Source organism: Prenolepis imparis, unplaced genomic scaffold (assembly GCF_030444845.1).
Source record: "Prenolepis imparis isolate NDT839.2.m4 unplaced genomic scaffold, iyPreImpa1.0 SCAF_80, whole genome shotgun sequence".
NCBI lineage: Eukaryota > Metazoa > Arthropoda > Insecta > Hymenoptera > Formicidae > Prenolepis > Prenolepis imparis.
Window position 1 is genome coordinate 47655 of NW_028141238.1, and position 15475 is coordinate 63129.

At 34.4% G+C, this 15475-nt stretch overlaps 1 protein-coding gene across 1 annotated transcript; it reads right to left on the reverse strand.

Moving 5' to 3' along the window:
• Positions 1–13451: 13451 nt before the first annotated feature.
• LOC145947435 (uncharacterized) lies at positions 13452–14222 on the reverse strand. The gene has a single exon (XM_083057215.1). It carries the CDS (start codon positions 14220–14222, stop codon positions 13452–13454), a length of 771 nt encoding a protein of 256 aa, XP_082913341.1.
• Positions 14223–15475: the final 1253 nt, after the last annotated feature.

Below are 15475 nucleotides of genomic sequence, written 5' to 3' on the forward strand. Positions count from 1 at the left end.
AAGCAGTGGTATCAACGCAGAGTACTCGACAAATGATGATTTTCTTCGCCCGATTCCGAGCATGTGCGCTGTTGCCGCGTGGTTACTATCGAAAGCGAGAGCGAGAACGAATGAAGAGTGAGCAAGATGACAAACATCAAAGAGTTCCGAAGTCTCGTTCGCGAGGTCTTTTATCTATAATCATTTATATCATATATCGTTACTGTAAAAAAATAAAAATTTTGTATTTCGCATTTTATCAATCTGAAAATAATTATAATGGTGAAATTTTTGCGAATGACACTAAACACGACATATATCCGATAATTTTTAAATAATCAAATTATTATTACTTATTTATCGATTTGTCGTGTTTGGTGTCATTCGCAAAAATTTCACAATTATAATTATTTTCAGATCGATAAAATGCGAAATACAAAAATTTTATTTTTTACAGTAAAATCACGTATGAAAGATTATAGATACAGAGCCTTGCAAAGGCTTTGTATCTATAATCTTTTCCGGATAGATAGAATGAATAATTGATTGAATATCAATGTTCAATAATTCATAGTAATGTCAATATAATGAGCATTTGAAATTTATTATAGACTCAACTGTCCGATTCGCGTAAAGATACACGGTGTCGGCTACGCCCTAACTAGGCGCGAGACACTACCGTGTCTCTTGATAATTACCTTTATTATTATCAATTATGTATCAGTTTCACGAAAATGTAACACATTCTTAATTTCAAATTTTGGACATTCTGAATGTTAAAATTAGTTACGAACTTCATATATATAAAGATAGAGGTATATACGTTTTAACATTTATCATTCATAATTACAAAAATTTTTAAAAATTACAAAAGTAAACGATCCTGGCGTACGCGGTATCTCTTTTTCATCACGGAATAAGCCGCACGCACACATATACATATGCGCGCATGCGGTGATCCATTGCGCGTATCAATACTCACTCTCGTGCGCTGTTTCGTACGAGTAACAGTGAAGAAAACTGTTATAACGCGTTATAACGTGTGACGTGACAAGTGAAGTGAAGATATTTAGTTATTATATTATACATTTTTTTGTATCGTATTCACATAATGAAACGAAATTATAACAACTATGTGCCTCTCTATCGGCCAAGACTTTCCTTGAAAAAAGGCTGGAGGAAAAGGTTAGTATATTTCTAATTGTAAATACAATTATTATATACACAGATATATACAAATTATGTATGTGCTGTGTGCATACATAATTTATATATATCTGTGTATATAATAATTGTAAAAAGCAGAGACTAGGGTAAGCAAAGAAAGAGAAAGAAAAGATAAATGAGTGGGCGATCGAGTGAACAACCGAATGGTTGTATAAATACCGTAAAACGATATACTGATTGATGCATAGAACGTCTATTGGGTCTAAAGTATCGATAAAAATAGATATAATGAAATGTATTGCTTTGTTTCACTTTTATACAGTTTTGTTACTCATTTGTAATTTGTTTTTATCTGTGCTCATCGTTGTCTGTTTATACATCTGTTTGTTACTATATACATATGTTACATGTCCATCATATAATCTGCATGTGTGTATGTATCTGTATATAGAAGTAAAATTATTTTATTTTATTTTTTTGTTATTTTAATACGCGCGCGCGCACGCGTGCGTGCATAGTGTGTCCCAAAATTCATAATTGATCTTTCAGAGGCAGATTTCTAGGATCATTTGGAGACGATTTTTCCTCTGTGAAAATGTCGAGGGAGGTCATTATTTTTTGCATGTTCCCAACTTTTGCCATTATGTATCTTTGTAAAAATATAAACTCTACTTGAAATTAATCGAAGAATATAATATTTTATTTCTACAAGGGGCTTAGTTTGCAAAAAACTTTATTTTTAATTGCTTATAACTCTAAAATTATTGGTGCCTCGACATTTTCACAGAGGACAAATCGTCTCCAAATGATCCCAGGAATCTGCCTCTCAAAGATTAATTATGAGTTTTGAGACACCCTGTATGTATATATATTTAAAATAATATATACATAGAAAAATTAATAATTACTTCTATATACAGATAAATACACATGTAGATATATATGTATATATATATATATATTTAAAAATACAACATATATATAGTAACAAATTGATACATAAACAACAAATGTATAATGAGTAAAGATAAAAAGAGAGTCATATAAGTCAGTAACGAAAGATATATATAAGTGAATCATACATTTGATTGTCGTGTTGAATGTCACTAAATGAAGAAAAGAAGGAAAAATAGTTGTATCTATTTATATTGATATTTTACGTTCAGTATTTTTTTTTAGTGACGCTCTATGCATACTATCAATCAATATATCGCTTTATATTCACACAGCCATTCGATTGCTCGCTCAATCGCTTCCTCATTCACTCATTTATTCTCTTTCTTTGCTTATCCTTAGTTTCTTTGTTTATTACGTATGTGCTGTATGTGCATACATAAGGTGTATGTATATGTGTCTAATATATATAGATATATATATGGGGCATTCCACGCCAACTCGCGAGGGGTCAAACTTCGACCTTTTTATTTTTGATGGCGGTTTATTTTTTGGCAGGTCTTTACGAGTACTATACCTATGTGAAAACGTTTCTATAATAAATGTAGCGTTTCTGAAATAGAGCTTGCGCAAAATGAGGACCGCAAGATTTTGAATGAATTTTTTCGCCTATTAGATAACATCTAGGAAAAAAATCCAAACATAAAATGCGCTATTTCGATCATATTTTTAGAAAAAAAAATTTTTAATAATATTTTTAAACAAATGGAGTAAAAGGAAGTAATAAATTTTAAATATCTAAAAAACCACATTTTTAATTTTTTTGAAATTTATAGGGAATATTTTAGGACGTATGACAAAAATTTGAAGACCAGTCCAAAGTTACGCAGAAAATTTTGGAATTTTTTATAAATTTTTTTTGTGAGGCAATATTCACAAAAGTGCAATTGGAAACGCGTTCCAGACAATTCTGAATCGATTTACTTATACTTTCTTTTTACTCTGATTGACATTACTCATTGACAAATAAATAAGTAAACTATGTCTTTTGCACATGCCGATAAAATTTTTCTACTGAATCATGATAAAGATTTTAGTATAGCATACAATTGCGATGAACAGTGTGAGAGACAAACTAATCTGTTTTAAAGATGTATTTATTGAAATTCCCACAAATCTATTTTTTTCGCCTTTCCCACACTGTTCATCGCAATTGTAGTGTGCTTTGCCGGAATCTTCATCATGATTCAGTAAAAACATTTTATCGGCATGTGCAGAAGACACAGTTTACTTATTTATTTGTCAATGAGTAATGTCAATCAGAGTAAAAAGAAAGTATAACTAAATCGATTCAGAATTGTCTGGAACGCGTTTCCAATTGCACTTTTGTGAATATTGCCTCACAAAAAAAATTTATAAAAAATTCCAAAATTTTCTGCGTAACTTTGGACTGGTCTTCAAATTTTTGTCATACGTCCTAAAATATTCCCTATAAATTTCAAAAAAATTAAAAATGTGGTTTTTTAGATATTTAAAATTTATTACTTCCTTTTACTCCATTTGTTTAAAAATATTATTAAAAATTTTTTTTTCTAAAAATATGATCGAAATAGCGCATTTTATGTTTGGATTTTTTTCCTAGATGTTATCTAATAGGCGAAAAAATTAATTCAAAATCTTGCGGTCCTCATTTTGCGCAAGCTCTATTTCAGAAACGCTACATTTATTATAGAAACGTTTTCACATAGGTATAGTACTCGTAAAGACCTGCCAAAAAATAAGCCGCCATCAAAAATAAAAAGGTCGAAGTTTGACCCCTCGCGAATTGGAGTGGAATGCCTCATATATATATATTTTGTATATATCAGTATAATTTTATATATAGGTGTCCCAGAATGACTGGGACTAAATTCGTATTCCAATCATTCTGGGACACCTTTATATACAAGGAAAGGTGGAGACCTCTGAATAACTTCGAAATATGCAAGATAGAAAAAAATGTTTTAGACAAAATTTGCAGGATTTCAAGTGACGCATTATACAATAATATTAGTATGACCTTGAACAGCGTTCTCGAAGTTACGTAAAGATCACCTTGAAGTTTTTAAATAAAGATTCTCCATTTTTTTATTGCATATTCTTGTAGCTTATTTCGAGAACTTTTCAAAACACTTTTCGAATTCAAAAGGTAATGAATAAAAGAAATTTTATTAAAGTGAAGGTCTCTAGCTAAATTCTAAGAATATGTGATAAAAAATGGGAGCTCCCATTTAAAAATTTCAAGATTATCTTTACGTGATAATGATCATAATGATATTACTATGTTATGCGTCTCTTGAAATTCTGCAACTTTTATTTGGACCATTTTTTTCGATCTATCATATTTTTAGAGTTATTCTGGAGTCTATCTTTTTTACACTCTGTATATGTAAATGTATGTACATTAGTATAATTTTCTAAATATTAAAAAAATGTTTTGATATTTTTTTATTAATAAATATATTTTTACATTTATTTTAATCTTTTTCTTATATAATCTGTTTCAGAATATCTATATATGAAAAACAAATTATTCATATTATTTTTATTGTAGTAGAAGTATAGTAATAATTTTTTTTATTTCTCAACTAATTCACAAAATTTCAAATAAAAAGTTTTTGTTTTTTTATTTCGAATTACTTTTATACTATGCTTTGTAATTTCTTTTTATGTATCGAATTTAATTTGAAAGTAAATACACTCATAAAAATTTAAAAAATATTTCCAGTAAGTACCCAAGAATTTCATTATCATAATAATACTATATATTATTATTATTATCATTTATAATTGTTATTTATTATCATCATTATCATTTGTTCTACGAAATACATTTTGTAGAAAATTAGTGAACGAATTTGAACTTGCTTTTTTTATCAATAAAACTTTCAATGATTTCCTAAAATTACCAACTCCGCAAATTTTATATTTCTTATTGATGAAATTTTGGATTATTATTAGGATTATTTCTTACAATATTATTACATTTCTTTATCTACATTATTGTTATTACAAAAAACATTTTAGTTATTACATTACTGTATTTTTTGAGATTACTTGTACACACACGCGCGCGCACACACACATTTGTGTGTGATAAAAAAAAGCAATTTCAAATTTTCAATCCTTTACTAATTTTTTGTAAAATGGATTTGTAGAACAAATGATAATAAATAATGAAAATAAATCACAATTATAAATAATAATATATATAGTATTATTATGATAGTGAAATTCTTTGGCATTTATTGGAAATATTTTTTAATTTTTATAAAAGTGTATTTACTTTCAAATTAAATTCGATAGATAAAAAGAAATTACAAAGCACAATATATAAAAGGAATTGAAAATAAAAGAACACAATAAAAACTTTTGTGAATATAATTTGTTCATTAGTTGAGAAATAAATATAATTATACCACTAATTGTAAGTATACCTCTAAATAATGAAAAATAATTGAATATAATAATTTGATTTTTATATAGATTTTTTTAGACAGATTTTATATATAAGAATAAATTAGTACAATTACAAATAATTTCTGAAAGATAACGCAGTCTTTTGCTTCTTTTTATGTCTATAACTATATTATGTATTTTTAGTAGTTAGTGCCAGAGGCGATCTACTCGTGTGCTGGTTGTTTGAAAAAATATTTTACACCAGAAGCACTTTGCATGTGTGCTCTGGTTATATTTTATCCCAGAGGCGATCTACTCGTGTGCTGGTTGTTTGAAAAAATATTTTACACCAGAAGCACTTTGCATGTGTGCTCTGGTTATATTTTATCCCAAAGGCGATCTACTCGTGTGCTGGTTGTTTGAAAAAATATTTTACACCAGAAGCACTTTGCATGTGTGCTCTGGTTATATTTTATCCCAGAGGCGATCTACTCGTGTGCTGGTTGTTTGAAAAAATATTTTACACCAGAAGCACTTTGCATGTGTGCTCTGGTTATATTTTATCCCAGAGGCGATCTACTCGTGTGCTGGTTGTTTGAAAAAATATTTTACACCAGAAGCACTTTGCATGTGTGCTCTGGTTATATTTTATCCCAGAGGCGATCTACTCGTGTGCTGGTTGTTTGAAAAAATATTTTACACCAGAAGCACTTTGCATGTGTGCTCTGGTTATATTTTATCCCAGAGGCGATCTACTCGTGTGCTGGTTGTTTGAAAAAATATTTTACACCAGAAGCACTTTGCATGTGTGCTTTGGTTATATTTTATCCCAGAGGCGATCTACTCGTGTGCTGGTTGTTTGAAAAAATATTTTACACCAGAAGCACTTTGCATGTGTGCTCTGGTTATATTTTATCCCAGAGGCGATCTACTCGTGTGCTGGTTGTTTGAAAAAATATTTTACACCAGAAGCACTTTGCATGTGTGCTCTGGTTATTATAAAATATAGGAGCATTTATGTTGTAAAAACATTATCAATTTTAGTATGTAATAATAAATTTTTTTTATTAGAGATTTATAAGCAAAAGACTGCAGTTATTTTTCAGAGATTTATCTTTTTTTCAAGATAGAGTAATTATTATAGAGTAATGAAATTATTTATAGTCTACAATATTTTACAAAATAACATTCCTTTTTCTTTGCAGGCGACAGTCATTGAAACAGATGAAGGCGCAAGAGTCAAATGATTCCAGGAGCACAATTGTTACTGACAATGAATCCATCGATTTTCAAAAATCGGTAGAATTACTTCCCGATGCGATGGATTCAAAAGTTAGTATTCAAACAGTGCAATGCTTGAAGCCAATTTTAGAAACAGGTATGTGTAATAACAATGTCGAACTTTGCGAAGATAACAATTATTTTGTTATCGAGAATAGCCCTCTGGATATAAATCGTATCCAGGAAAGCATGCCTCAAGGGCATCGCATTGTCGACTTTTCTCATATGTGGAATGAACTTCAGAGATCATTCAATAATCATATGAAAAGAATACAGTGCCAATTTAAAGATTGGAAAGTGATAACGACTCAAAGCAAAGGCCAAGAGGAAAATGACTCTAAGAATAGCATATGTAAGGATACTAGCAATGAATCCATCGATTTTCAAAAATCGGTAGAATTACTTCCCGATGCGACGGATTCAAAAGTTAGTATTCAAACAGTGCAATGCCTGGAGTCAATGTCAGAAACAGATATGTGTAATGAAAATGTCGAACTTTGCGAAGATAACAATTATTTTGTTATCGAGAATAGCCCTCTGGATATAAATCGTATCCAGGAAAGCATGCCTCAAGGGCGTCGCATTGTCGACATTTCTCATATGTGGAATGAACTCCAGAGATCATTCAATAATCATATGAGAGGAATAGAGTGCCAATTTAAAGATTGGAAAGTGATAACGACTCAAAGCAAAGGCCAAGAGGAAAATGACTCTAAGAATAGCATATGTAAGGATACTAGCAATGAATCCATCGATTTTCAAAAATCGGTAGAATTACTTCCCGATGCGATGGATTCAAAAGTTAGTATTCAAACAGTGCAATGCCTGGAGTCAATGTCAGAAACAGATATGTGTAATGAAAATGTCGAACTTTGCGAAGATAACAATTATTTTGTTATCGAGAATAGCCCTCTGGATATAAATCGTATCCAGGAAAGCATGCCTCAAGGGCGTCGCATTGTCGACATTTCTCATATGTTGAATGAACTCCAATCATTCAATAATCATATGAAAGGAATAGAATGCCAATTTAAAGATTGGAAACTCATAAAAACTAGAACCGAAGAGTTTAAAACGCATTTTACTTTCAAGTGCCAAATGTGCAATACTGAAGCCGAATTCTGGTCAGAACCCGAAGATCCGAAAACATTAGACATTGGTATGGCTGTTGTAGCAGGAACTATTACAGTAGGAATTGGCTATGCTCAGCTAAAGGAGTTGTGTGCAGCCATGAATATTTCTTGCATGTCCGAGCCAACATATATAAAAAATAGAGAAAAATTAGTCGATGCTTTTGAAAAAACAGCCATGGAAAGTATGAAAATGGCTGGCGAAGTTGAAAAGCAACTCGCTCTTGAGAGAAACGAAGTTATAAACGGTATTCCGTATATAACAGTTGTAGCGGATGGTAGTTGGATGAAGAGATCGTATGGCAATGCCTATAATTCTCCTTCCGGTATTGGAGCCATAATTGGCTACCGTACGAGAAAGATTCTCTTCGTTGGTGTCCGCAATAAATATTGCACAATATGTGATATGGCAGAGCGAAATGGTATAGAACCAAAAACTCACAGATGCTACAAAAATTTTGATCGCAATGAAAGCTCCACAAGGATGGAGAGCGATGCCATCGCGGAAGGTTTCAAATATAGCCTCGAAATGCATGGGCTGATTTTTAAAACGGTTATTGCCGATGGTGACAGTAGCGTTTATCAGACCATTATTGATAATAAACCATATAGTAAACAGATGGTCACAGTAAAAAAAATAGAATGCACGAATCATTTACTTCGTAATTTATGTAAAAAGCTCAAAACTGTGGCAGAGACGACTCAGCCAAAAACGCAGAGGCAGCGTGGCTTTATAGAGTCGCGAAAGAGTGAAAAGCAACATGTTCAATATCAGAAAAGAGGTAGAAACAGCAGCCGAGCTGCGAAGAAAAGACCAACAAACACCTCAACATTGTAAGGCTAAAGAATTGCAGAAAGATATATTGAACATTCCTAGCCATGTTTTTGGCGAACATAAACGATGCGAAGCACGCGGTCGTATATGCGAAAAAAATGATAAAACGAATAAAAATCATGTTCCATCATTGAAAATACATGGTCTGTATCAAAAAATTGAAAGCGCTATCATATATCTAAGCGGTTATTCCGACAGTTTATTGCTGAATTTAACCAATAATCCTGCAGAATTGTTTAATTCAATAATCTGCAAAGAAATTGGTGGGAAGCGCATTCATTTTGGTAAACGAGGTTCTTATAATGCTAGAGTTGCAGCGGCAGCTGTGCAATTTAATACGCAACAAGTTCTTACAGAATTGCATAAGAGCATGGATAAAACTGTTCCGCCTATTGTTGAGATTCTGGAAAAAAAGCGACAAATAAAAGTTGCGAAAACCAGAGAATCTCGACAGGTGGAAGGAAGGAAAAGAAATTCCAAACAAAACACAGGAACAGATCGTCACTATGGTTCGCAGGCTGAAAAACCAGATCTTCCATCTGATGTAGTTGAGCAACTTCGGCAAAATCATCTAGAAAAATTGTCCGAAAATGCGATAAACTGGAAAAAAATTGAATTTAATACGAGAAACCAAAGTGACTCAGAATTATGGTTATCACTGAGACGAGAAATGTTGACAGCATCCAATTTTGGACCTGTATGTCGCATGAGACCGACAACGTCTTGCGCAACAATAGTGAAAGCCATTTTATATCCTTCCTTCATTGATTCTGCAGCCCTAAAATATGGTCGCGAGAAGGAAGAAGTAGCAAGGAAAGAATTGGCTATAAAATTAAATAAAGAAATAAAACCTTGCGGATTATTTATTGATACTGAAAATCCTTGCTTGGGTGCTTCTCCTGACGGAATTATTGACGAAAATGGTCTAGTAGAAATAAAATGTCCTCTGTCAGCTGAGAATTTGACAGCAGAAAAAGCTGTAGAAACATTGCCTCCTTTGAAAGGTATCTTTGATAAAAAAAATCCACACAAAATGAATCAAAAGCATCGATATTTTTATCAAGTTCAAGGTCAGTTGAACATAACACAGCGAGAATATTGTATTTTTGCTATTTGGACTCCACAAAGCATGAAAATATTGCGCGTTGATGCAGACAATATTTTTTGGAAAAATAAAATGTTGCCTTTCTTAACACGCTTCTATAACGAATGCATGCTTTTAGAAATCTTGGATAGTCGTCACAATAGGCATATGCCAATTAGAAATCCAAGATATATTATGGAAGCTAAAGAAGCAAAAGAGGCAAAAGAAGCACCGACAAGGAAACCAAGTAAGAGAAAAAATATAATAGAAAAGGAAAATAACATAGAAGAGAGTAAACGTTTCAAAGCGAACATTTCAATTGATACAAAAATAACTGATATTGCTGATATTGCTTTAAATAAAGAGCAAGATGATGATTGCATTATCATAAGTTATTCAAGTAATGAACGAGATATATCTAAAGATGATATAAAAAGAAATGAAACACTTTTAAATACGTTTGCTCCTCTTTATTTGGTAAAGGATAATATCTTGCATGTGACAAGTCAATTAAACGATGAATCGTTGGATCTATTTTTGCGTATTATAAGAGAAACTTCTCATTTCGAAACGCAAAGTGTGCTACATATAGAATACCCTCACATGATTAAAGCTAGTCGTAGTCATAATAGCTTACAAATAATTGGAGGGAATTGTAGTAATCACTGGAGATGTATTTTCTTTGACGGCACTAAACTTCGAGTATACGATAGTCTATCTGGCTGTACATACGATAAATTGGTAGCTAAAGAGAAAAATTATATACATCTTCGTTATCCAACAGTAAGCCCGAGTGACATAATTTTTGAAAAGGTTCAAACACAACCTGATGGCATATGTTGTGGAATTTATGCTGCAGCCTTCGCCACGACTGTAGCCTTAGGAGACAATCCTTGTGAGGAAAAATACTCCAAAAATGTAAAATACATGAGAGAACATTTTTATAAAATTCTAGAAAGCAATAAACTCTCACCTTTTCCAAAATAATAAGAAATTGTCATTGAAAAAAACATCTATTCTGGTAAGAATATAGACTTCAAAAATCTATACTCTACAATTGGCCAGAAAAAGCTGCATCAATCTCGATTGCAAATTATAATCGGAGAGACGAAAAACATATTGGTTGCGTTTTCACGGGAATGGACGGGGAGGGGTCCATTCTACATTAAAAATATGTTATTCTGTTGCAATCGAGACAAACAATGTATTTTAATGTGTGTGCACATACACACACATAATATTGAGATAATACATATTTATCTGTCGATTATATATATCGTTTGGAAAAAATAAACTGTATTAGATATATTGTGACTTATAGAAAACTACATAATAATATCCAGAATATATAGATATTATGAACACATGTTTGCAAGCGTTATATACATTTCTTATATTCATATACACGTATACATGTATAAATAATACGTGTGTATATATATATATATAAATTTTATCATAAAAATAATAAATAAAATATTTTCGAGAATAATGTTCCACATAAAAGTTGTAAGATTTTGAAGGAGGACAATATCGTGATGTTCTTGAGTGGCGTTTTTCTAAGATATTTAGAGATAGAACCTACGTTATTTTCATTATATAAATCGAATCCTCGTACAACATTCAACATAAAGAGTTATAAAATGGCTTAAAAAATGAAAACTTTACGAGATATTTTATAATATAATTTTACACATAAACTATGAAATATATCTCATAAAATATTTATTTTTTTTAATCTTCCTTCTACTTATGCACAAAATAATGAGAAAAATCAATTGCTGTAAAGAAACAGTTGTTTTCAAAATATATAAAGTATATAAATTTAAATTAGGAGCTACATATTTTTTCCTTGAAAACTATATGTTTTCTTTACACCAATTTTCTTTTTATTTTGTGCTAAGTATTGAGGTAAAATTATCGAAAAATGAATATTTTATGAGATATTTCATAGTTTATATATAAAATTATATTATAAAATATCTCGTAAAGTTTTCATTTTTTAGCCATCCTATTACTTTTTATGTTGAATGTTGCGAGAGTTCGATTTATATAATACAAATAAGATAGGTTCATTTAAAAAAATTAGGTCTATCTCTAAATATCTTAGAAAAACGCCACTCAAGAACATCACGATATTATCCTCCTTCTAAACCTTACAATTTTTATATGAAACATTTTTCCCGAAAGTTATTAATTTTTATGATAATATACTGTAACAAATAAAATATGTACTTTGTATATATATACGTATTATGTATGTATGTATACATACATGTATGTAAATATAAGAAATGTGTATGACGTATACAGATGTATGTGTGCATAATACAAATATAACTGAATATTATAATATAACTTTCTAGTAAATTACAATCTAATACAATTCGTTTTTTTCCAATCGATATAATGGGCGATTATATAACAATGTATTATTTATAAATATATATTTTTATAAGTCTTGGCAACCGACCAAGCAAAATTTTCGTGCCTCATGCACAATTATAAATTCATAGGGAAAAAAGTTAATTTTCGCTATGTGGCGCGCTGACACCCACGTTCGGCTCAGTAGCCTATTTATTTCACGTTTATATTTATATTTTTATAATTATATATATGTTTGAGCATATAAATAAATATTTACATATATGTGTAATAAAAATTTATAAACGCAATACGCTCACATATATGAATAATTGTGTTCAAACATGTACACACAATAAAGGCAGACACATATGATATACTGTTATCTATATGCTTCGATTCTCTGATACTCGTGCGAAGCGATAGAACAGTAAAAATATATCATGTTGTCTTTTCAACATATTGAACACAATTTTTATTTATAATGCATAACGTTGTCGGTAATGGCAGAACTAAAATTATCGACAATTATCGACATTATCGACAATTTTAGTTCCGCTCAAATGAGGGCGCAAACCCGTCGGAGTTCGGCCAACCGTTTAGGATCCCCTTAATAGAAATTTTATATTATCAAAATATTAAAACATGAGCATTGGCAATCTTTCTGACTTTTAGAGAAAAGATGGCCATAGTATTATAGAACAGTTGACTATACATATATTTCATGTTAAAGTAATTAAATATAAATTTATAATTTTACATATTTAGCTTTTTTATTTTTAATACATTTGTGGGTGCGCGCGTCGAATGTATTGAGTAAATGAATAACTTCGTATAGTCGATTATCGCTATTTATTCGAAGGCGAGGACCGAAGAGCGTTGAGCGTTCGCGTTGAGCGTTCTGGCAAGACTGGTTAGATGTTTTCTATTTTCTCCGATCCTCGCGTAGCACGTGCATACATATGTTAACAATAAAATATGAAGAAGGAACGATTTTAGGGTAAAACTCGAGATCTCATGTGGAGACGTTCTATTGCAGCGAAAAGGTTCTAGGCCACACATGCCGAAGACAATGCGCCTCGACCATGTGTGCCGAACCCGTGCGGCAACGCGTATTGGTGAAAATCTCAAGTTTTACAATAGGTGAAAGTATAGAGGATATATGTGACTTTAAATTACGTCGTGATAAATAAGCTGGAAGAATGAACCCTTCGGAATTGACGAGCGGGTGTAGCGCACATGTGTCGCTACAGTACCCCCTCGCCAGTGATTTTCTTAATCACGAAAAACCGCCTTGGAGTCGGTCGGGGAACCGAACCCGTCTGCCCGATCGTGTGGCGTGTCGTGGTGGAGTCCTGGTCGGCTCCTGGGTGGGTAGTGGGTCTGTGCTCCTCTCTGTATCTGCTGGGTTGTCCGGCTTTGATGACGCGGTCTTCTGCAGCGGTGGGCTGGGACCTGGGGGGCTCGCCAGGCGCTGCTCGGTTTTATTCGAGCTATCCTTTTCCTGGGTTTCGTCGTCTGTGATGACGTACGCGGGCTTCAGCCGGTCCACAGACACGGTCACATCTCTGCCTCGGATGTGAACCACAAACGTCTTTGGTTTGCGGTTGATTACCTTGTAGGGCCCGTCATATTGCTGTAGAGGTCCTCTAGGTGCATCGTGGCGTACAAATATCTGGTCTGTTGTGCTGAGATCCTTGTATATAAACGTCCGACGTTCGCCATGGCGAGTGCCGTTTGTTGGGCGGAGTCTCCTAAAATGCTGCCGAAGATCTTTGACGTAGTCGGCCGCGTCACCGTCTGTGGATGCTCTTGGGGCGAGAAATTCTCCGGGTAGCCGTATTGTCTCACCGTAGAGGAGGTCGGCCACGGTCGCCCCTAGATCCTCTCGCCACGCAGCTCTGATGCCGAGTAGAACAGTGGGAAGGACTTTTGTCCACTGGTCGTCCTTGTGGCATTTAATGGCTGCCTTGAGCTGTCGATGTAGACGCTCTATCATGCCGTTGGCTGCTGGGTACGCTGTCGTTTTGAGATGAGCCACCCCGTACATAGCGCTGAATTGTCTGAATAGCTGCGATTCGAACTGCCTCCCTTGGTCTGTGGTGATTCGAAGTGGCGTGCCGAACCGGGCTATCCAGCCCTCTTAGAAAGCGCGAGCGACGGTGACAGCCTCTTGGTCCACCAATGGTATAATTTCAGGCCATCGAGAGAATCGGTCGATGCATGTCAGGCAGTACCTGTAACCTTCCGAGCTGAGCATGACGATGAGATCGAGGTGGACATGTTCAAACCTCGACGACGGTGGTGCGAAGCTACCGCATGGAGCCGAAACGTGACGGGATATCTTCGCACGCTGACATTCCACGCAGCTTCTCGCCCATCTTCGGCAATCGGCTTTAATCGACGGCCAGACGAACCGCTGTGTAACTAACCTGACGGTCGCTTTGACCCCCGGATGCGCGAGTTGGTGTACTGACTCGAATGCCGCTCGGCGATATTGCTCGGTAACAAACGGTCTCGCTGTTGTTGTTGAGACGTCGCAATACACGCTTGCTGGTGTTCCTGATAGGTGTACCTTCTTCATTTGCAGCGCCGAGTTTCCATCCAAGTAGGTCTTAAGCTCGTCGTCGGTCTCCTGGGATGCTGCCAGAGCCTCGTAGTCCATAGCTGTCGCGATTTCTTCGATGCGTGAAAGAGCATCGGCGACGATGTTATCCTTGCCGGATACATGCCTAATGTCGAAAATTGGCCGATAAAGTCTAGGTGACGGCACTGCCGGGGCGAACACTTGTCGGCTTTCTGTCGAAAAGCGAAAGTGATCGGTTTGTGGTCCGTGTAGATGATGAAAGTCCTGGCCTCTACCATGTGTCTGAAATATTTGACAGCAAGGTAGATGGCGAGGAGTTCTCGGTCGTATGCGCCGTATTTCTTTTGCGCGCCACTTAGCTTCTTGGAGAAAAAGGCTAAGGGCTCCCAGCTATCGTCGACCCGCTGCTGAACTACTGCTCCCACGGTGAAATCTGAGGCGTCGGAGACGATCGCCAGTGACGCGCTCGGCTTAGGGTGAGCTAGCAAGGCCGCCTGCGCGATGCTCTCCTTGCATGCGTCGAACGCGGCCTGTGTTGTCGCGGTCCAGTTAACGGGGGCCTTACCTTTTATGTTCCCCTGGAGTAGGTCGTTCAACGGCGCCTGAAGACTGGCAGCCCTGGGTATAAATCTGTAGAAATTCACCATACCCAGGAACTGTCGCAGCTGCTTTGCTGATGTTGGTCGGGGATAGCTCCGAATGGCTTCAACCTTTTC

Excerpts from the sequence above, each read along its gene's own strand:
- LOC145947435 (XM_083057215.1), bottom strand. The coding sequence starts at position 14,222 with ATGTACGGGGTGGCTCATCTCAAAACGACAGCGTACCCAGCAGCCAAC.